This window comes from Dromaius novaehollandiae, chromosome 1, assembly GCF_036370855.1.
Source record: "Dromaius novaehollandiae isolate bDroNov1 chromosome 1, bDroNov1.hap1, whole genome shotgun sequence".
Lineage (NCBI taxonomy): Eukaryota > Metazoa > Chordata > Aves > Casuariiformes > Dromaiidae > Dromaius > Dromaius novaehollandiae.
The window spans coordinates 18,626,177-18,649,864 of NC_088098.1; the positions used below are offsets into that span (position 1 = coordinate 18,626,177).

Sequence of the window (23,688 nt, forward strand, 5' to 3'; positions counted from 1 at the left end):
TGGGAGCTCACAACTCTTCAAGTTCTATAATAGGACACAGGCATAGGAACTCACATTTTAACTCAAATCCGTGGACCAGGTAATCAAATATCCTGATATGCAATAGCTTTTACTGTGGATTTTAGGTTGTGATTCTGCATTGTACAATTATTCCTTGCAATTGAAACACATGAACATAGGGTAACATTAAGACAGGCTAATTTCTCTGGCAGTGACTTAACTTTTCCAGGAGAAAAGCATTGTGATGGAACTTTTCAGGAGTCAGGCACTTTTCCCATCTAATCTACAATGGGAAAAGCAGCTGACATTTGTGAATTAGACTATTTCTAGATAGTACTAATAAAGGGATTGTAACAAAACACCAAGCTTGATTATTTAATCAAGTAAAACAACTTGGAGAAACGTCATGTTAATAGTATTGATTCTCTCCAGCCTTACCTTACTTGCAGGACTCACAACTATACAACTGAATTGTTATTAGTTAATTATTTCAATTTTAAGCATATCGCAAGATGCCTGAGATTCTGTCCCAGTCCCAGTTTTCTCTGCAAGTACAGCTCAGTACTTTATAAATTATCCTAAAGTCAGATTAACACCATAGGTAACTCCTGGAAAAGCCTCAGGAAAACATGTCTTTAGCTGGCCCATTTCCTACCTGCCTGTTCTAACCATGACCATAGTTTCAGTTGGCCATTAGAGCTGTCTAGTGTTCTTCACCCAAAGGAGGGAACAAGGAGCAGCCATTCATATCCCACCTGAGATCTGCCAGCAGGCTTTTCAGAGCCCTTCTGCCTCTGGACTCACACTAGTTGCACATCCTCACTGGTGATTTTCAGACCTGCCAGTGTCTCAGGTGTCACGTTAGGAGGAAAACTAATCAAATTTGTGCCCTGACATGGTTCAAAAGTGTATGAAGAAAATGCACATTTTGTGGAGAGCTACCTATGCTTTATATTCATTTATATTCATTTATATTCCATTCAGACCTTTTCTGCCTTGGAAGGCCCCCTGAAAACTGGAAAACTAATGGAGTCATGGCATTAGAAGTCAAAAAGCTAAAAGTCAAGCAGTTGAGTAGAACAAGTTACTTTACCACATTGTTTAAAACCCATTTAAGCACATTTTGGCTCCTCTGAAATAAATAGCAAAACTCCAATAATTTGAGCAAGAATAGGATTTATTTTAACTTCATTAACTGAATAATCTTCTCGATAAAAGACATTTCTGTAAAACTTCAAGACTCCATTATTTCCCGTGGAAGATGTCAGAACACTCAATAAGCTTGATTATTCTACTGATACAAGTTTGTCAGGAAAAATATCTTTTGAAAGTTCTTGCTTGCAGTAAAAAACATATTTTTTAACCTTATGTGGACTGCCTCCTAGAGCCAGATCCTGTAGCCGCTGAAGTGAGACAGAGCTTCACCACTGACTTCACTTCTGCAAAATCTGTTCTTAAATGAACCCACACAGAAATAAGGAATCTTAGAGCTCATCCCAGTGGGGGAATTCATCAGTGAACAGGCTATTTGATATTAATCTCCCATAGGGATGTGGGGAAGCCCCTGCATCACCTACTCCAAAACTAACTTGTTGTTTTCTCGGAACATCCTCCTGAGGAGTCAGCGGACAGCAGTCAGCACCCTGTTGACTTCAAGCTGACAGTCTTTACTTATTTTCTGGAGTTGTTAGTGGACATGTAAAAAGGAAAGAATTTAACATAAAAGTCTCGTTGCTAAAAAAAGAGTTTTCAGTATAACTTTAAACTAAGATTTTGGACCCATTCTTTCATTCCTTGTGTCCACATCTCCCATTGGCATCAATAGTGACTTTCAGTGCTTCCCAATCCTGCCTTTAACTCATTTATTTATTTACAGGGATTACACCAAAAGCCTCCCATACAGCTGCCATACAGCTTTCAAATCTGATACAGAATATTGTGTGCTAAGGATTGCAAGTTGGCTTTAGCCCAGACTTTTCTGCTCTGCAGCTCTAATCCAGACTGTTATTATCGGAAGACAGCATTGTACAATAATTGTTTCTCTGCAGGAACAAGACCAGATGCAATAGCTCCATTGTTCCTCCTTGTCTTCCAAAGCTTAGCAGCATTATATTCTGTTGTTGGGCTTCTGGTTACCTCTAATGAACAGGAAGATTAACTTGTGCAATCCAAGGCTCCCTTACAGACACATCCGCCTCCTTTTCTAGCCTTTCCGGCGAAGAAACATGAGCTTTGACTGCTTCCTGGTGATGCAGGAGTGTGCTGAACACCGGGACAAGAAAAGCCCTGAGCATGTCTCTCTCCCTCTAGCTGTCACTAGCAATACTGCACTGCTCCCTCTGCACCCTTCCCACAAAAAAGATCCTGAAAACAGCCCTGTGCTGACACAGCTAACAGCTTCCGTCACCCAAGCTGTGTTATTTTGAGCTGAGCAACCATTTGTGATAGATTGACCCCAAACTTTGTAAGAATTTTAAGGGTAAGTTGTAGCATTCAGAGGAGGTGGAGGCAAGCCAGTATGCGGTGTGGCCGCTCTGGTTTACCAGATCAATTTTAATGGAAGCAGGTGTAGCCGCATTAGACAGCTCTTGGTCGACGATGCAGCACTGAAGGGACAAGTTTGAAATATTCACAGTGGTGCTGGAGGTTGTAACCCTCAGGAGCAGGTAAACTCATACTATATAGGTTATTGGCTCTGGCTGGCCTCCTTTTCATATGGTAACCTGCAGTCCCTAGCCTAGCCTGGCCTTCTTTGCATGAGTAATAGGCAATATCACGTTTGGCAGCAGTAGAGTTTTACTTTAATTTCCTCCTTGGCAGAGTTAACGCAGTTTAGACGAGGCTCCCTTCTCCAGAGCTACAAAAATACGCTCCATACTTTGGGGCTCACTGTAGAGTATGATGGATTCTAGAGTTGGTCTGTGGATTGTTTTCCTAAATAATAACACAAATATGAAGAGTGAGCTTCAAACATCTGTCTGTCTTCCAGCAAAGTCAGAACCACGTGAATTCTGTGGAGCTAGACCAATTTATTCTGCCTGTACTTCTTGTTCGCACCTGCACTTGGCTAAAACCCAAGTCCGAAAAGAAAGCGATTGCGGCGGGTTGGAAGTGACTGCGGCGGGCGGTGCCGGCCCCTCCGACCGAGAGCAGCCCGGGACGGCGGGGCGCCCCCGCCGCAGCGCCGCCAGGGGCCGCCAGGGAGCGCCGCCGCCCGCAAAAGCGCCGTCGCCTTCCGCCGGCCCGTCTCCTCACGGCGGCTCTCCCGCCGCGGGGCCGCCCGGGTCCCCTCACGACGGCTCTCCCGCCGACGGAGCGGCCCCAGGTCCCATCACGGCAGCTCTCCCGGGGCGCCGGCGCCCCTCACAGCCTGACGGGGCCGCTTCCCGCCAAGGAGCCCTGCCAGTAAATCCAACCGTTCGGCCGGCGCCAGCTGTTATGGAAAGAGTCCAACAGCCTTGGCACGCGGAGGTGTTTTCTTTCAGGGCCCAAAATCTGTATATACAGTAACACTGAAGAAGCTTCTCCAAAGCTGAATGGGATTTATTTTGCCAGAAGCTGCCCAGGACGCATGAAAGGTCTTGTAATCACAAAGAGGCGCACGTGGCTACAGCCTGGCCTGTGGTGCAAGACATGGCTCCCTACGGCCCTGGCACAGCGCAGCGGTGCCGTCTCTCCCCTCGGGCGCTGTTTGCAGCCAGCTCCCCGCAGCCCCGGGCCCACCGCATTCCTGTGTCCACCTGCGGCAGCTATTGACCGTGCCTCACGCCTCAGGGCGGACTAAAACCCATCAGTGTATCCTGATCTCCTGGTTCTTAGTGAAACAGTACCATCTTCCTAATCCAGGCGTTGGTTTTTTTTTTTTTTTTTTTGAGTTGTTTCTTTAATATCAGTCTTCTTGTCTAGCTCAGGTGCAGATAACCCACCCTAAACACCCACGCTGGGAACAGTATTTCTAAGCAATACCTATATTTCCTTATTTTCCATGCTAGTGTCCCAAACCCAGTAATGTTCAAAACAGAACATCCTGACTAGTGACTGGGCCCTGGCTCTCACAGGTGGGACAGTCCTACCCTTCCTATGCCATTTCTGCAGGGGCCTTACAGACGGCCAAGGAAGTGTCAGGGAATGAAATGCAAGTGCCTTCTTGGCCAGGTACCTAGAGCCATGAGCTGTTACAGTTTTGTGGCCTGCGATGGATGTCCCAAACCTGTGCCCAGCCCTCCACATTGTAAAAATCACACCATCTTAATAAAGGGGGAAAGGGCGAAATAAGGAGAATAGTAAATGATGGGAAATTTACGGCTAGAGAGGGCTGAAAATAAAAGCGGAGTAAAGCAAACTTGAAGACATCTGGACACTACAAGGGGGCGGGAGGAAGCCAAAACAGAAAGACGAAAAAACCCTGGGAAGGCAAGAATCATATTCTCTTCAGAAGCCTCTGTTTTGTCAGTCAGACTGGGAGAACTGCTGCCAGATAAACTCTTTAGTCATCAGAGGTAATGGGAGAGATAGGGAGAAGCAGAGTCACCTTTGTTATCAAATAAGCACTTTTAAGTTCTTCTCCTGTTGTTTACAAACTCTGAAATGAGTCACAATGTACAGCATTACAGATAACCGGAACATGGACACGGCACGTACTTCATAAAGCCAGCCTTAGTCAGTAATCATGAGGCAAGGGTCATCAAAGCCCTCCAGGTTTGTTTCCTGGCCTGTACTTTTCACTGCCACCTCAATTTGCCTGTAGAACAGTTCTGTTCTGTATTTTTACAGGATACTGTAGGCCCCTCCTAAACTCCTGCACTTCAAACAGCAGTAATCACATGGACAGCAGCAGGCTTACTCATGTGCTTAAACGGCCAGATGTGGTAAAGTATCCCACCAAATTAGGATCTTAGCAATGGTCTGCTCAAGTGCATTTAACAGGTAAAGGTCAAAGCCCAGCTGTGCTACATAGTACCAGCTCCAGCCTAGCACCCACCTCCACTGTCTAGCATTCATGACTCATGAAGAAAATTCTAAGATTCACTAGTCTGGAGAAGGCAAAAGGAGAGATGATAATATTTAAACAGGTCACAACTGCTACAAAGACATGGGGAATAAGTTGTCCTTCACATCTGCAGTGAGGAAGAAAAGAACTACTCGGCTTAAATTCAAGCAAATACCAATTTAGGTTAGACACTTGAACAACTTTCCCAATCTTAAGAATTTCTTATGCTAGGATTCTTTTGGGTGGTGCCGATTCCTTTATTATTGGAAGTCCTTAAGAACATGTTAGGAAAGGGTTAGACAAATGCCCATCTCTGATGACTCACTCTGCAACTGGTTAAGGGTCTGGATTCAAATCTCTCACAAGGTCTCTATTTTCTATGATCCAGAGATCATGGAAGACAACAGAATGACTAGCTAATGTCATAATCACTGTTATCAGTTCCTAAGAAACCTTATGTTAAAATAATTTGTCAACAAAAAGAGAAAGAAAAGAGAGGGAGGGAGCAAGGGTGGAAGTGCACTCAGCCTCTCCACCCCAATCTCGGAAACACCTATGCCTAAAACAGTCACATGCGTATCATATATTAATAAAGTGACCTCAAATATACTCTGCTGTGGCTGATAACTATTCAGCAAGGCTCAGTTTCAATAAAAAAAATGCATCTTAAGGACAGTTAAAATGCTGAAAAAATACATGAATCAGCTGCCAAGGCCTCTCTTGACTATTGACGTCTGAATCCCTTCAGCATTGACCTCAAAACAATCCCAGGATTTGAGGGGTTTTAAGAACCGGATTTATGTATTACACTAGGCCACTTAGCAGACACTAGTGACCCATCTTGTAATTGCTAATTAATGGGGCATTCAATTACAGCAACCCTCTGCAAATATGGATCAGAGCACAATTTACAGTCATGTACACTCCAGCAACCATACCACAGCTATCAATGATGTCAGCTGCATCATTTGCACAAGCCTGGCAGAGAGCACCTCTAACGATAGTAGCACGTCTGCTGCTGTCAGCAGCTATGCACCCCTGCGCCCCTGACATAGCTGGCCATAGAAATGCCAAAGTATTTTGTTTGATAAACTTCTTCCTTTTTCAATGCTCTCAGCACTGCAGCACAGACGAGGCTGAAACAGCACAGACAGAATCACCAAAAGCATTGTTTCGTTTCAGAAGATACCTGCATCTTACCTTGGTCTTTGTAAGAGCATGTTCAACCACCATTCTGCTCTTGCTGAGCCAGTAGAGCTAACAATGCCTGCAATAATCATAAGTGAAAGCGCTGATACTGTTAACATAATCAGCGTGCAGCATCATGAACTAAAGGAAAAACAGGTTAGCAAAGTTCACAGTATTACCACAAGCGGAGGAACTGCTGAATCACATCAGGTCAGATTAGGTCTCTTCTACAGCCTAAGGCAAGTGCTACCTAGCCCTGAATCTACTCATTGTACTTTTGCAACTGAAATAATAGGAAGCTTGGGAACATGACCATAGTCCATCAAAAGGCTCAAAATGTTGGCAAAAGACACCAGTGGTGTCGTAGCAGGAGGAGGTGCAGCTCTAAAAATGTTAAATTCTCATGTAAGATGTATAGGTCGAACTGAACACATTGAAATACCTGGGGTCTGAGTGTATGCCTGGCACCTGGTTAAAGTAGTTGAGCGAATCAGAATGAAAGAGGATAAAATGAATGACCAGCTGTGTAAGGGACTTACTGCAGGTGTATGACTTAGATTCAGGTTGCTGGGCAGCGGGACTCACATGCTGCTTGGTCAGCATAAACAGTGTTACACCCGCTACCTACCATGTTGCAGCTGAGTGATGAATCCAGTGTCATGGAAAGCTTGTTCCTGGGCAAGGCCAAGTAAATCTGAGCCTAGAAAACGTGGTATTAGAAACAGACTCAGAAGCAGCTACCTGTGGTTAGTGGGGTGCAGCTGCATCTCAAAAGATCAGTATTTGTGGGGGGAATGTCTCTGGATGCAAACAAAGCCTTTTGGCACAGTTCCTGAAAGGAATGGCCAACTTTCTCGTCTCATACAGCGTCTCATCTTTTTCAGTGGCCTTCACCGATCAGGTTCTGGAAAAAAAAAAAAAAAAAGAAAGAAAATTATTTGAAATTTTAGTGTGGACAGCATTAGATCAAAATGCCCGAAGTGAAATTTTCTTCCTAATTTTTCAGACATTGGATGTCTTTTTTTCCAGAAGTACGAAGGTCTGAGTACCTTACACATTTACTTGATATTTTGAAAGTTCATGCTACCCTTCATGCAAATGCCTAAAGTGTGCTTTTATAGCAAGTTGAAGCTATTGTTACACCAAATGGGAAGTGAAATTCCCTACTGTATCAACATGTCCGTACATGATTTCTACATACCACATGCTTTCAAAACTCAGCCCAGTCCTAAGCAAGCCCTTAGCCAGAATATATCCCTTAATATTTGAGAAAAAGAACAAAAAATGAGAAAATGTACTCCCAAATCTGTTCCAATAAAGTAATAAATTTTTGCTTAGACTAAATGAGTGTTTTAGTCATACTATCATTAAACTAACCTACCCAAAACAGAACAGGGGAGCAGGAAAAAAGGGTGGAGACAGTTTCTGAAAATAATCACTTTCTATAATCAACCCTTGACACATCTTTCTTGAAAAAGTTTCCCTGAAAAGTATTTGTATGTGCCTGTCTGCCTTGTAATTTCAAGTATCATCAAATGCAGCTTGTGATTAAGCAGGTTCTGCAATATTGACTTTTCAAGTTTTCCGAGTGAAACATTAACTATCCGGCAGAAGAGGAAAGGTCCGCCGGGAAAGACAGTAAATGGGATAAAAGCGACAGGGGTGAGAGGCTGGACTGCGACACAGGGAAACACAGGTGGGCTCTGAGATGAAGCAATTCTGAACTTGGTCTCACGGTCCCTCCTGTCTACATTATACCTAGATATCAAACTCCCTTCACATATACGCCCCTCGTGGTCCTCGATGAAAGAGTTTTTTACTCCTCATGTCTGTATATACCTTTCCAAACCGCTTGCAACAGTGGCAGCGCAAAGGCCAGCACAGCCAAGCAGGAGACCTTTTGCTAACGATAACCGAGGAACATATCAGTCCTCCGGGTAGTGCCGCAGGGTCAAAGTCCAGGACGCCGGGACGGGGACGCAGACGCGGATACACCTCCTGCTCCCGTGCACACAGGGCAGCGGGGCAGAGCACGGCTGCGCTGCCTCACCTGGAACAGGGCTTAAAATATCCTGCCGGGAGCCCGGGCGTTGTCTTAGCTGGTGCAGGGAAACGTCCTAAAAACGGATGCGACTGGATCCCCTTCCAAAAGACCCGGCCCCTCGGACCCGCTGCCCCCCAGCACAGGCAGCTCCCGGCCCCCGGCCGGCCGCGGCGCCCCGAGCGAGAGACGCGGAAGCACAGCGCCCCGCCGCCGCCGCGGGGCCGCCGCGGCGCCACGGCCCATGCGCGCGCCGGCGCCCTGGGAGCTGTAGTCCGCCTGCCCTGGCCGCCGCCGCCCGCCGAGGCGCGGGGGACTACAGTACCCAGGCTGCCGCGCGGCGCCGGCCGCCCCCGCCCCGCCCGGGGAATGACTAATGCCGCATGTTGTCCGGGTAGCGTGCCCGCAGCAGCGCCAGCCCCGCGCTGCCCCGCCGCCGCCCGCAGCGCCTCCGCGAGCGGCGGGACCGCTGCCCCCGGGCGGGCCGCGGCCGCCTCCCAGATAACGGCAAGTGAGTGCGGCGGCCGCGGCGTCCTCTTCCCGCCGGGCGGGGGGCGGCGATGCCGTGTTGGGGCCGAGCCGCGGGGCCGCGGTGTGTTTGAGCGAGGCGGGGGGCGCGGGGCCGCGCCGGGAGGCAGCGGGCCGGTACCGCGGCGCGGCCCCCGCCGTCGGCCGCTCGGAGGCAGCGGCGGGAGCGCGCGGCGTGCAGCGCGCCGGGGCCGCGGGCCCTCCCGGCGGGGCCGCCGCGGCCGGGGCCCCGCCGCGCACCCAGCGTGCTGCAGGAGGCGGCGGAGCTGCGGGGCGGCAGGCGGGTCTGTGTCCGCCGGGAGCGGCCTCGGGGCGCCTGGCGCTGCCCCTGGCTGCGGTGCGGGTGTTTCCTGGCGTGCGAGTTCACAGGAGGGGCGGCGCGGCGCGGCGCGGCCAGGGCCTTCCTGCTTGTTTGATGTCTTCAGAGTGTAATAATAACGGCTTTGGGTGCGTTTGTGGCTTTTTTGGTCGTGGCAGTCGACTGGAGGAGAGAAAAGCAAAGCCTCACTTCTTTTATTTTTCCTTTTTTTGTGTCTAAACAGCATTGTGCACAGCATACAGTAAGTTGTAAAATCAACATTTTGAAAATAGCTCTAGTTAACCCTGGTCTTGAAAACAAACTTTGTCCAAAGCATAGTCTGCTCCCCGCTGTTGAGGAAAGTGCACTCACGGGCAATCCTGTATGCTGCTATATGTAAAATGCATGTAAATAGTGCTGGTAGTAGTCCCAAGAAGCACCGCAGGTGCCTGGACTGGCCCCACTTCTCAATCTTGTATAGATGCGTATCAGTGCAGGTAGTGTCCTTCAGCTAGCTAATGACACTTATTCCTTCTCTGAAAGCTAACTGAATAAAAAAATATATAAAAGGTCAGATTTCAGGGTTCTCATTGCTGTTTTTAGGAGAGAGTAGAGCATAGGCAATTGAGGAGAAACACACACATAATTAAATATCTTAAGCTAAATGCATGTGTTGACTGAAAATACGGAGTTTTGGCTGTAGTAGTTTGTGCCTTACCTGTTTGTGGTTTATGGTAGAATTTCAAGTTTCAATAACTTGGCTATCTGACAAGTATGCGTCAGCAGGTCATAACAGTGTCTGGCACTTCTGTTTTTTAACTGTAGATTCAGATATTGTTCAGTGATGGCAGAGTTGTATATGTTTTTCAGTCTTTCTTCCATATGGTAAATATGGTGAAACATTGCTGCTGCCACCACCACAGCTGTGAATAAAACACAGTGATACTGGCATCTTATTTGTGGGAGAGTCATCTGATTACTCTTAAAAAATGCCTTTTAGAAAATAGCTTCTCTTTGCTTATTTGCCGCTTGGGAAAACTGAGGAGATAGATACGGGCAGTCTTAGAAAATGGAAAAATTGGAGAAAGCCAAGGATAAATTACTCCAGATCTAATGGGAGAGGTGTACAGCTACAGCTATACATGTATAAATATGTATACGTATAAATTCATACTGGCACCAGTTGTCGGTCATAGAATACTTAGTGCTAAATTCCACAAATATGTCTGTTAGTAATGGTTGTTAGAAGATAGGTATTTGCAGATAGTTACCAGGACTTTCAATATGAATGTTGCTGAGGTGAGACCTTTAATTATTGAAGATTTTTGTAAGAGGCCAATCAAACTTGAGGCACTATGAACATGTTAATTAATACTGTAGTTCTGCATTGAACTTGCAAACTCTGTAAATAAAAAGTGATTTTTTTTGTGCCTGCAAAATGACTTGGATACGTGTAGTTGAATATTATCCAAAATCCGTAGATTTCAAGTATGGAAACATGTATACATTCAGTGACAAAACTCCCTTCCTTTTTGACTTCTTTACCCCCCCCCCCAAAAAAAAAAAAAAGTTAGAGGGCCTGTTTTCTTTCCCCTCCCTTCCTTTTATTTCCTCCTAGCTCATATGCTATGCCATTTGATTGAAGCTGCTGAGAGATGCAGGGACTTAGCATCTCCGCACATAAGAATTTAAATGTCTCGATGACACCCCATACCATGGTACAGGAGAGATTGCATTAGATCTCCAGGATCTCCTGTCTCTCACTTGCTGAATCCTGCAGGCTGTCTGCAAAATACTCCTGTCTGTATGGGCAATGCGGCGTTGCACATCTGTGTTCAGAGGCACGTGTCTTCAGGAAGGGTGTGGGCACGTGCGAGAGGGAGCAAGAGCTTGCGACACAGTTGAATAGCAGCTGTAAATACTGACAAAGTTGAAAACGGTCTTGTGCCTCCTGTGCAGTACGTATGGAGATAAAAATCTCACATTTTGCACAGCTGGAAACCATCCTTAAGTAGGACAGTAAAATAGCTAGTTACAGGCTAGCCAATAGAGAGGGCCTGTGCTTGAGGAATTTAGCATCAGAATTTGCTGAGGGTATGTTGTGTGTGGGGGTGTGTGGTTTTTTTAAGAGGGCAGCAGATGGGAACAGGAATAGAGTATCTTTCAAGGGAAGATCTTTTTATTACTGTGTTTGTCAGAGGCAGGCTACTTTGCATGGTGAATGAGCTGTGCAGCAGCTGGATGGAGTTGCAAGCAAGATATCTTTGTGGGTAGGCATGCGTCTGTAGTGCTCAATGGTCAACGTTAACATGCGGGGCTCCCCCATCGGCCAGCCGACAGGCTGGAATTAGCTTGCTTGCCTGCTGCTTTGTCTGTGTTAGTCAGGTCTGTCCTGAAACCTGACCCTCCTTCTCTAATTCTCTGCCACAGCAGAGCTCTCTGTCATTTGCTTGTTGCTAGCACATGAGCCCATGTCAAATAACAATGTTTTCAGCTTTTGTGGTCACCTAACAATTTTAAAAGAGAGTCGATCAGCTTGTTCCAGCTACTGTTGGGAGACTAGGATGGAAGGGGCAGGCAGAAGAGCATTGATAAATAATGTATTTGGCAGTTAGACAGAATTATGCTGTCCTACAGAATCCCAAATTTGCCATGATAAGCTTCCATTTAAGTGTTCATAATAAAATTAATGAATGTGAGTGTTTGCCTGTACTGTCGGGACGCAGCTCCTGAGTATGTCAGCAGACAGCCACTGATACCTACCTGCATGGGAATAAATGTGTATGTGAGCTTAAGAAGCCTCTTGCTACTGTTTTGTGGACCACAGTCAAGTAACTGCCAAGCCACCAGTTGCCCGTAGCATAACTCCTCTCGCCATCAACTTTGCTGGCTGTTTGTAGCTAATGATTAAAGTAGTTGAAAAAGCTGTTCCTTGTAGGCCTCCCTAGAAACTGTGCGAGCAGCCGCTGTGTGATTTTCCTGCTGCTGTGCTTGGGAGTGCTTTTCAGAGAGTTTCCCGGTGTCAAAAGTGTCACTTGGTTAATTGTTTTGGATGGTCTGGAGGCATCTGGAGAGAGGAGAGGTGCTGAATGGATACCTTCTGCTGATAGCAAGAGAGTCTAGTAAAATGGTTTTGGTTCCAAATCCTTTCCTGAATCCAGATGATTCATATCATAATAAAATGGAAAATTAGCTTGAGCAGATCTTTAGAATCTAAGAGAGTGCGAGTTCCCCAGTGGCTGGCCAGGCGTGGGCTGCATCACTTCTATCTTTCTGTCCCATGTTTCTAAATTTAGCAACCTCTTTCCAGCCTCCTAACACCATACAGATTTGACCTGTTTATTCTCAGTTCTACTCCATATTAGCATCCTGATTCAACTCATATTTTATTCAGTTTATCTGGTAGCCCTAGTGAATGTAATAGCAATAACTTATGAAGACATATAATAAACAATATAATACAGGAAACCTCTTGGGTTTTTTGTCTCTCTTTGATAAAGAATGCTAGTATGCAGTTTTTGCAGAACTGTAGAACTTAAACCAGACTGGAGTCGATTTTTGTCTTTCTACACTACTACAGTCTATTTTTGTCTTTTACAGTCTATTTTACTACTACAGTAATACAGTCCATTTTACTACTACAGTCGATTTTTGTCTTTTGTCCACGCTATTCATGTGGAGCAATACAGATTTTTTTTTTTTTTTTTTGGCTATGTGATTTACATTGCATTTGCTATATTCTAATTTACATGCAAGGCTAATCTGGTGATAGGACAGTCTAGAATGATGAACCAGAGCATGTTTTAAGTGCATGAGTGTCCCAGGCTGGCTGTAAGGTTGCAACACCTCCTATCAAATAAAATGAATCTGGTTGTCTGTGATTTTATCTTTTAGCTTCCAAAGTATGCAAAATGGATGTTGGCTCCAGCATGCAGGTACCTGAGTCCAGGTTGCGTACATCAGAGTTTGCTTTGCAGGAATGTCTGATTGATGCTCAAAGGGTAAAAAATCTGTATTTTGAAATTATGAACTTCTGAGTCATGAGAAACCAGAGCCATAATCTCCAACCATCTGTGATCACAGAGCCAGTTGCTCAGTTAAGTTTCGAAGGCGTGGGTGGTGTCAAAGAAATATGTGCAATGTGCAGAGTAGGTCACCTTGGTGATGGTTTTGAAATAATTTCCAATTCCTGAATTTGTGGCTGTTGCATTATTTGGCAGTCAGATTTCAGCTGATGCATCCTTCTGAGTATGAGCAGTCTATCAACAGAGAAGAAACACCATTTGGAGCTGACAATAATTTGTTTGTAAACATTTGTAAAATTTCTATGTATAAGCATGAAGAAATCCCATCAACCTTAAACACTTAGTCTGCTTCCATTGCCAAGTACAGTACTGACACAGAAGTGTCTGTCTGCTAATTGGTTTAGCCTCTGTAGTAGGTAAAATGTTCAACGTGGAAGGTACTGTGTAGGCACTCAAAATAGTAAGCAATGAGTGTAATGGTTTGTCAGTGAGAGAAAGGTCGTATCTGTATCTTCTGGTTCAAATTATTGACATGCCTCTTCTATTTACGTAAAAGAAATTACCCTGTTAATGGGTAGCAGCATTCAGATGAGACGTACTTACACAGTGTGTAATACAAACCCAAAGTACACAGACTGTACCAGCTAAACTCAATGTCCGTTGCTAATGGAAGTACAGTTTTAGAATATGAAAGGAATGTGGTTAGATGTAAGTAAATTTTTATTGCTGTGTGTCATGACAGACAAACGTGTGTGTTCTGGCCAGGAGTACCAGTTTTGGATGACTGGATCAGGAGGCTGTTAATGAAATAGTCATTTGTGTGTGCCTGCAGTTTGAGTCCAGCACAGGTCAGCAATGTTGAGCGTTTGAGTGGGATGGCTACGGCATGGTCTGGATGGCACGTACTAGCATCTCTGCTTTATTTCCACAGACCCCCTGCTTTACACTCCGACATCTTGCTCAAAGCAAATTCAGTCCTCCGCCTAATTTTCATCTTTCCCACGGTGACTCTAGGTGAACAAGGTTGAGTTATATTGGCATGTTATTGTGAGGAAGTATTGTCCCAGAGGTGCAGGGGGGAAGCTGCTGCTTAAGGGCTGTTGGTTGAAAACAAAGGAAGATTCAAGTTACAAACTGAAATGCTTTGAAAGCTCCAATAAGCTCCGATCTACTTATTTGGATACCAAAGGTCAGATCTGTAGATCTATTTAAGTATTCATATGCCTCAGTTCCTTACTGTAAAACACGAAAGTATGTTTAATCCTGTCTCAGAGATTGCAGGATTAATACTCCATGTGCAGTGAGATGTGGATACCTTCTGCAACACCGGTGTATATTGTGAATATCTAAAGTAATAATACAAGGAATTAAATGTTTGGGGGGAGGGGGGGGAAAGAAGGCATAAAAACTGGCTTTCTGTTTCAATAAAAGGTGAAAAAAAATTGTAGTGGTTTTGTGGCCCATAATTTCTTATTGGTTATTCTGATAATATTTGTGGTCAGACCATGGAAAATACAGAGCAATTTTAGGACTACAGAGAAGACTTTTTTTTCTTTTTTGCAATGTCAACATGTTGAGGAAAGAAAATGTGTGTGAACTTGTGTAGCTCAGAATGAAGAAAACATATTCAATAGAAGTGGGTTTTTTTTTTTTTTTTTTTTTTTTTTAGGAGTAGCTGACTATGTTGTTTTATAAGTAGAAACTTAAGAGGTTTTTTAAAGCTTTTTATTGATTCACTGTCTGAAGGAAACATTCAGACAGGCAATACAGGATCAAATGCAGCTGTACTGCAGAAGGATATCTTAATGAACTGCTTATCCACTTCTTGTCTTGTGCTTGAATTTTGTTACTAAACCAACTAGTTGTGGCAATAAAATGGAGAAGGATGGTCTTTCTTTAATGATAACTCATGTATTAGTGCCTGGTATTTGTCTTGATAGAACACCTGATTTGTGAGCACACCTCTCTGAGACTGAGAGCTAAGAGCAAGTTTCAGATGCCTAAATATTCAGCTAGAACTGAAACACTTTGGTCAGCTAAGACTAGCCAGTACGAAAAATGAGACTCTGCTGTAGCACGTAGTTCATCAGCAGATTTTGCAGAGAGGAAGCTCTGCTGAAGCTATTTAACATCAGGAAGGCTGGGGGATTCACATGAGATAGCACAGTAGGAAAATCTTTCCTTCCCCACTTTTGTCAGCCTTTGTGCAGGATAAGCAGTGGTGTCGCTAGAAGGTGTTGCGCTTACATACGCATTCGCTTCCCAGTTGGGGGAGGAAAAAGGAAATAAAATAACTTCAGAAGTGTAGGGGAAGAACATAGTCCCTTGTCTCCAGTGCTCTTGTTGGTGTGAACGATTGGCCTGTGTGTGCTGTTAGGTCAAGGAGAAGACCTTGAAAGAAAATATGTGCCCACCAATACGAGAATTAATGGCTAAATTCTAGGTTTGTGGTTCATTGAGTGGTCTCCAAAACTGCTGGTTAGCTGCCTAGGCATCTTAGTAGATGAGAGGAAGGGCTTTGTTTGTGTATATATAAAGAACAATTTTTTAATTGCTCAAGGGGGCCTAGCAGAGGGCCACCTAGGCATGGCAACTAAGAAACAAGCACAGGAATTCCCCTTTTCCTGGAAAGAAGGTGATTGAATCAGAGATTCAATCATTAAATAGTCCTTTGAGGAAAATTCTGGAAGTAAAACCCACAATTCCTGGATTATAAGGCTCCAGGTCAAGCTGGAGCTTGGAAAGAAGCCTGCTTGTTTCTTCTGCCTCCAGGAGTTTTGCTTGCTTGGTGGTAATTTCATCAGGAGGAATGAATGCCAGATTAAGACAGTCTCCTGGGAGTTAAGAGGACAGAAATATTTTCTAATATCTGGCTCTCAGAGGAGCCTAGAAGCCATATCTGCCACTTCCTCTGAAAGAAATCCACTGTCATCTAAGATTTTTCCATATGTGATCTCATGAGGACCATTACAGGCCTTTGGAGTAGTTGCAGGAGAGGTTTGGTTCATTTTGTTTTTTTCATGGCAATATCCCATGGTAAGTAGAAGAATTTGAGGAGCAATGCTGTGCAGACCTGATGTAAACACTTAACAACTTTGAGACTCTTACCTCCCTGCCACATTTGTTTAAAATTCACCCATGGGTTAGCAGGCACAGACATACAGGCACACAGCCTTACTAGCTAGTCTCATTTCTTTAGGAAGTTGGACTTTACTTAAAAGCAAGTCCAAACCATCTCCTCCACAGTACTGGGCACATCTCCTCTCAGTGGTGAGAATGGAGGAGGGGTCTGAAATTTCACTTGGACAAAAACCATTTGGTACTTCTGCCTGGGACTTTAATCTTTACTGAAACTTGCAGTTTACTATTTTTAGCAGCATTCCCATAGATAAGAGAGACTTTCAAACTGAGGTGAGCCTTCAAACAGGCTTAGTACTTCAGTTTGTATTTAGGTCAGCTAATTCACTGACAGAAAAATACTTTGGTACTTTGCACATAAACAGATAGAGACCCAAGTTCAGAGTTGAGTATCTAGGTGTCTGTACGTCTCTAACTGTTGCTATAGTTGGACAAGTGCTTTTTCAGAGGGCAGTGTTGGCTGCAGCAGCTCAGTTTTGCTGGCACAGTTGTTTGCGCAACTATTCGCTCAACTGTAGCTGAGCTTAAAATGCATTGTTAGGGGAAGAGAAAGAAAGAAAAGTGGTTTTTTGTTTTGTTTGTTTGTTTTTTTTAACCTGAATCTGTTCCCCGGTCTGATTTGCCCAACCCCATGAATTGTTAAACCAATGTAATGGGGACAGGGCAGCATATAAATGGGCATTGGATCTGCTAAAGCCAACACTGCCACCAAAAAACTGGTGAAGCCACCAGGCCTGCGGTGTCCACGAGGTTAGCATGTGTTGGTTCAGGCTGGTTGCCTTGGGGGGGAGTGCCCTTTGCTGTGCTTCTGTAGAGTAGCCCGCAATGCAAACAAATCGTGACAACGCTGAAAAGCAGATAGAGCAGCAGTTCAGCTTCACCTGCCATTTCAGCATACTGACATCCAGGTTTTGTGCACTTGACTACTTACAAAGGAGAAGGCAAGGTTGCTCTTCTAACATATATATTGCACATTGCAGCAAAACCAATACATAATGTAAAAACACAGGCTGTCATTTATGTTACGTGTGCAGAATTCTTGTATGCGTTTGGACAAATAAGCTGTTACTGAAACTCTTAGACTGTTTTGAATGTGTAATTTTTGCTTTAACAAGCTGGCTTGCCTCATGGCTCAAGAGCTACGTGTGTAGTTGTTGCCTGTGTGGGACACAGAGCTCTGTTGGATTTCATGGGGGTTTTGTCTCCAAGGAGTGTTCAGAGACAGCTTTTAGTGTCCCAGGTTTGGTGTTGTCTAAACTGCAGCTGTGATCTCTGGTTGGCCAGGTGACCACGAGTGGTGGATGATGCTCAGGTGTGAATTGTTAAAGTCTCTCTATACAAGTGTAGAGAGAGATATGTCATCTGTCTGCATTAGTTATACATTTCTTGCTGTCCAGGCAAATACTCTTTTTATAGAATCATATTTTAAGCACAGCTAGAAAGCAGTACAACTCCTTTTGAAATAAAGGCAAGGTGATTTGGTGAGGCATTGCATACTGTTGCTTCAGGTGGACAGATACAGTGAAGGGTGAAATCTAGTAAAGCCAGGCAAGGTATCACTGGTAGGCGTGAGGCTGCCCAGCACACGCAGGAGAACTTTATCGGTGGTGTAACAGAATACTGCCCGCATGTGCTGTGAAGTAGGTCAGAGGGATAAAACACAAAATGCTGTGGTGCCGTTTTCTTTTATGGGTGCTTTGATTTTAGTGAGCTAGCGGTAACAATAAGCAGAGTGAGCATTCATCATTGCTTTGCTACCTTTTGCCATCTCTTGGAATACCATCAAAGTCAGTTCAGAGCACTCTACAAGTTTCAGGGATAACGTCAATATTTTAAGCATATGTACAAAGAAGGAATCTTAAAACAGAGATAAGCATTCAGCAAGGGTTTGAAAACCTGATTCTTAGGGTCCTTTATACAGATATAATCTTACACTGGTGACAAAACACCAGTATTTGTAACCTTACATGTGATAACGTGACACAGACCAGATTCTAATGCATGTTGCCCCCCAGGTGAGTGTTAGGACTGAGATCACTTTCCTGTTCCTTGCGGTGTTGAAGTACAGGATATGATTCCTAAAATTTGCCTGAAAACTGTCTTAATATAGATTACATTGTGGACAAGACAGAAATATTGATCTGGTTGAGCAAGATTGTTGTTGTTGCTGAAACACGTTGCTTGGCCAGTCTGTGTTTCTGATTGCTTATGAGAAAAATGGTATTTTTGCAGAACGTTAGGCAGCAAATATGGCAAATTCTGAATTCCCATGAAATCCATTCCTGTTTTATTAAGGTATTCTCAGTGTGTCTGAAAAACATGTCACTGGTCTGGCTTTAGAGCCAGCTCAAAAGTTGGATTAATGAGACAGGTTAGTTTTACCCTACAGACACTTTCTTTTTCTTTTTTAAAAAAAAAAAAAAAAAAAACCACCAGCAGGGTTGAGAAGTTGGTACGTGTACATCTTCAGTTTGCTGCTTTCATTACTTCAGCTTTTATCAAAGAAATGGTAGAGATACACACCTCTACTTTTTTTTTCTTGCCATTCTTCCTAAACAAATATTCTGGTATTTGCCCTTAATTTTTAATTCTCTTCCATTCCTTTTACTTTTTGCAGTTCTTGTGTGATTGGTGAAAATAAGCCTGCATTCCAGGGATGCAAGAGGAGCAACAGCCTGAGGTAGGGCTCGGAGCTGAAGTGTCTTCGGTAGAGTTATGGGGAAGATCAGGGTTTAGAATCAGCCAGGTTCTTAAGCTGGTGCTTAGGGAAGGTCTCCAAAGAGAAGGATCGAGGCTGCCAATGTGATACCCCTTTTAAAATAGGGGTTTTTTAAAGTTTTGTTGTTCTGATACTTTGGGATGGATCTTTTCAGGGTTTTTTCTCCCTGTGATTGCAAGAGCTAGAAATGGGGGGGAGGGGGTTTGTATTAATTTATTTGCAAGTGAGGAATTGTGCAAAGTAGTCTAACCTATGAATTTAGACCTTCAGGAGAAAAAAATGTCTTGTGATTACTACATAATTGATTGTATATGGATGCTCCCACTGTACATGGTTTAAGTACCTTGCTGAGTTCAAGAGGTGCCTTTTTTCTACCCTTTCTGTTTCTTTTCTTCTCCTTTCATCTCCATTTATCTTAACCTTTTCCAGTATGATAGCTGAAGTTCATGAAGTTTTACTCTGAAAGTTAAGAATGTGTCCATGTGTCCTCTGTTAGTTAATTAAAAAAAGAAGGGAATGGCAGACTGTTAATGTGTTCCTTGGTGCTTTTCCCACGTCAACGCTGTTATGATGACAAAGCCAGCATAAGTGACAATTAATTCCCTATGTTACAGACTGATACATTTTTCAAAATATTCTTTGTGACTTGAATTGCTTATGCAAGGACTAGAGTTCAGCCATATGTTGTGATCAAAAGCTGAGCTGGCATTTGATGAGATTTGTGTGGGTAATTGCAATTTACAGTTGTCTCTGAACAGACTTTTGCTGTGTAGTGAAGGGGGTGATAGGCTGCTGGGAGTGTTTTAAACTTTGCACTGTAGAGCTGTTGTACTTTTTGGTCTTACTGCATGGATTGTGATGACAAATTTTGCCCTGCCTTCAGTGCAGCCAAGGTAAGACACCCAGGACTTAATATCTGAAAATTACCATATGGCATAATGGAATACAAAAAGAAATTAGTCTTGTTGAAAGCTCTTAACTGCTTTGTACAGTCCTGTTTTAAATCAGGTTAAGTACAAAGAAAATAAACCACTTAGCCTAGCTAAAATGTTTACATCCTTTAGGAGTTTGGCTGCCTACTTGCTGACTTATACTGTGCCTTTTGTTTGGAAGCATGTTGAACAATTATGTACTTGCATCCTGTGTCTAACTCCAACTTAATATTGTTAAAGAATTGCAGATTTTCCCAAGAATCACTCTGACAGAACTTTGAATTAATGTTGTTGCCTAAATATAGCTTACAGTTGGGCTTTCCCTTGTTTTTAACTCTTTTTCTACACTAACTGTGCTGCTCCAGCTTGGAAGACTGATTTACCCTAGGCAGAATAAGTGAAAATGTTTGGATTCTGTGCTAAGGTTTTAAAACTTGCATGTAGTGAATAAGAAGGATTTTGCTAGTCAAAGACCTGGCTAATGTACTTTTCATGATAATGTTTAAAAGTCAGTCTTTGGAAATCTTGTCAATTAACTTCTAATCTGTTGTGGGGGAAAAATGTGCAGGCTTCTCATCCTTTTGACTTTGATCTCTGATATAGATATATATAGATATAAATAAAAGTCAATATATACATAAATTTCATAAGATTGGGCCTAATGTGTAATTACCTTACGCTAACAGTAACAGTGTGAGATACTTAATCAGACTCCTTCTGAATGGATGTGTGTGTTCTTGTGAATTCATGTTGTCAGATTCCTGACAGTCTAATGCTGACTGGTTGGTAATTAAGTAAAATATGCCATCTGATAAGTGGCAATGTTTTTATCATTTGTTCACATTTTCATTTCCAGTACAGAAAATTTTATCATATTGTTAGAGATAAATTTGTTCTCATCTAGAATCAGATTTTTTTAACTCCATGTCAAGTATAAATATTATCTTTTTGAAATAGACATTAAATGTTCCATCTTAACATGCTGTTTAGCATACATATCCAGCTATGAGAAAAACAGTTGTAAAACCACAGATATTTTGAACCCTGACACTGCTTAAATTATTTGGTTGCTTGAATATTATATGTAGTTCAAGTCAAGCAGACTCACAAGGGGGAAAAAGGTATTAAAACATTTCATTATAATTCCCAGTCTCCTTTGAATTTGTTTCACACAGGCTGCTGCAGACCCAATGTCCTTCTCGGAAGCACCAGAAGATGGCCCAAAGGAAACATCAAGTGTATCGCAGAATATCTGTATGTTTCTGGTTTGACTGGGGAGGGTGCATCACATTGGAAGAATATTAAGCCAAATGTCTGTGCCTTTTCCTTACCTAGTAAGGATGCAGTTGTTAGCACAAAAGGGAGCTACGAACAAGGTCATATCTGACTTAATCTGTTCATGATTTGTAGAAAGGCCCAGCTGCATAAACCACATTTGAAAAGAGCAGTGGCATATTATATCGATTGTCAGTTTTTTGCTCCCAGGCTTTCAAAAGAAAGTAAATTGGTTTTTGATTTAATAGATATATTCAGCTATTGTTTGAAACTTGGTCTTGCTCTGTAAGCCAAATTTTGATAAGTACATGTTTGATTCAGCGTTCTGGCATGTGATGTTGAATCAGTTGTCACAGATGAAAAATTTTGCCCATTCCAATGTCATGATAATTTTTTGATATGAAGACCAAGCCTGCAGGATGTGGGAATAGGACTGTTTCAGCCAGAACTGTCTTAGGCAGCTCAGGAAGAGTATCAATCTTTACCTTTTAGTGGTGAGGATCAGATAATGAGACACATTTCTCTTTCAGGAGAAAAAAAGAAAGGCTTCTTAGGATATGCTTTTTGTTTATTGATATACTGCTGTGGTGTTAATACTTATGATCCTTCTTTTGAACAATAGGAGCATTCAGATTGTGCTTCCTGGCAAATAATAGGCTAAGAACCACCCTAAGGCAAGTTAGCATGTAACAGCAACATTTCTATAGTGCTGAAGCTGCTGAATAGTCCCTGGAGTCTATAGCTTTCAGAAATAGCAATCATGTGAGCAAATAGAGAGCCTTAACCAAAGCAATGGAAGAAGCATTCAGACATAAAGAAGGAGATTAATTTTTCATTTGTGTTCCCTTTTTCCCCAGATATAGCAGTTGGTTTAATAAAAACTGTAGCTGCTTCCGAGAATGTTTTCCTTGATTATATCTTTAAATGATAACATCTGTTACTGCACTGTTCTAACAGTTTTTTCACGTGAAACACAATTTAGTCAAGTTTTGAATGTATATATGAGGTGGAGGCTGGAAAAACTAATGGAAAAGAAATCCATTAAGGGTTACTGAGTACATAGAAACCACCTTCAACTTAGAGAATCTGAGACATAAATGGCTGGAGGCTAGGAGCATATTTGGGGAAGGTATCGTGTTTGCTTCCCTAGTTCTTATGCTCTTCCCTAGAAATCCACTTTTGACCACTATGGGAGACAGGATCCTTAGCTAGGTAGATTTTTGGTTGACCGCATATGGATGCTTTTGTAGTCATGTGACTGAATGTGCTATGGAACAGCCTTACCCCTTTTCCTTTCCTTTTACAGTCACGCTTTCCATATCCACTCCTTTGCCTTAGATTCATTTCAGCAGCCACATGGTCTTAGATCAGCTTATGTTGACTGCAAACCCAGGTTCTTGGGTATTGACCATAAAGTAGTAGGCTGCTAAAATACTAATTAAAGAAGGATGTTGGAGGGTGTTTTTATTGTGGGTTTTGAGGCTTTTGTTTTTTTAAATCCTGCAAGACAGGTACTTGTGGAACAGATCTGGGAGTCAGGACCATATGGTTAAACCACAGAATCATGAGAAGAAAGAGAATGTATAGTAGCCATCTGTAATTTATCTGTATCTTTGACATCCTGCCTACACACTGTACATTAACCTTTTTCTCCTGGAATTACAATCCTATTCCAGGCTTCTGGACCACTTCAGACCTCTGCTAACTTGTGTAGCAGCTTGCCAGAGAAAGAGTTGATTGGAAACAAAACTCTGCTTTCCCACTTGATGTTTTTTCTTTTTTTTCCCTAAGAGCCATTACAGCCTAAGAATAACTAATTCAAAGTTACCACATTTGCTATTGATGTAAGACTGAAGCTTCGCTATCTCAGTGAATCAAGCTTCCTGGCATTCCCTAAGCAACTGTGATGGAACTGATAGACCTTTCTGTTGTATTTCCATGGCAAGCTTGATATAAATAGGCTGAATTCATGTTGTACTGTTTTGGCTTAAATAGTTTGTTGTTGAAACTAGGGAAGAATGACTGGTTTTCTGACCTGAATGCCTCTTTTAATGTTTAATTTTCAATTGTGTACTGATCCATTGGTATTAGTCACAAAAGAGGCTAAGATTGGTACTGTTAGGTATGCTACACGCTCCCTCATATGTGCAGATGACTTTACCAGCATAACTCGTACCAGTATAAATATGTTGCTATTGTTTATACAGATAAAATTTCAACAGGGAGCACTTTTGTTCTAGAATTAAAGAAATGCCTTTTTTTTTTTTTCCAATTTAGTGTATACCTTTTCTAAGTATTCTTTGCTTCTCTATCCACCTCACCTGCCACACAGCTTCTCTCTTTCCCTTACTGGACTGCGTGGACAACCTGTCCCAGTGTCCACAGGGTAGGAAACCTGGACTGAGACCCATGCTTGGAGGCAGCCTCTCCAGTGGTGGCACTCTCAATGATGTAGCCTCAGAATTGAATGTAAGATTACAGTGGTAAATCAATGGCCTTTTAGCTCTGCTCTGCTGTTTAGTGGTGACATTTTTTTGTTTTTCTGTTTTACTTA

The 23,688-nt window shown here is 43.0% G+C and overlaps 1 protein-coding gene and 1 long non-coding RNA gene across 6 annotated transcripts in view; one reads left to right on the forward strand and one right to left on the reverse strand.

Moving 5' to 3' along the window:
* Positions 1–1,159: 1,159 nt before the first annotated feature.
* Positions 1,160–8,531, reverse strand: LOC112990962 (uncharacterized). 2 transcript variants are annotated; one of them, XR_003261196.2, is made up of 2 exons: positions 8,229–8,531; positions 1,160–7,082 (listed from the first exon to the last, which is right to left on the reverse strand). It is a non-coding gene; the product is annotated as an uncharacterized LOC112990962 (long non-coding RNA). The 2 variants fall into 2 exon arrangements; XR_010387673.1 differs by having other exon boundaries at positions 8,018–8,531.
* A 24-nt stretch (positions 8,532–8,555) lies between these two features.
* TRABD (TraB domain containing) overlaps positions 8,556–23,688 on the forward strand; it is a 38,003-nt gene continuing 22,870 nt past the window's right edge. For 2 of the 4 annotated variants that reach the window (XR_010387671.1, XM_064506395.1), the window contains exons 1-3: positions 8,556–8,730; positions 18,826–18,888; positions 21,035–21,113. Coding sequence is in view for 2 of the 4 variants with exons in the window: in XM_064506395.1 (XP_064362465.1) it covers positions 18,865–18,888; positions 21,035–21,113 (103 nt within the window). In the remaining 2 variants the exon portion in view is untranslated. Of the gene's footprint in view, positions 8,731–18,825; positions 18,889–21,034; positions 21,114–23,466; positions 23,604–23,688 lie in introns of those variants that run through there. The other 2 variants (XM_064506406.1, XM_026113051.2) reach the window with 2 other exon arrangements.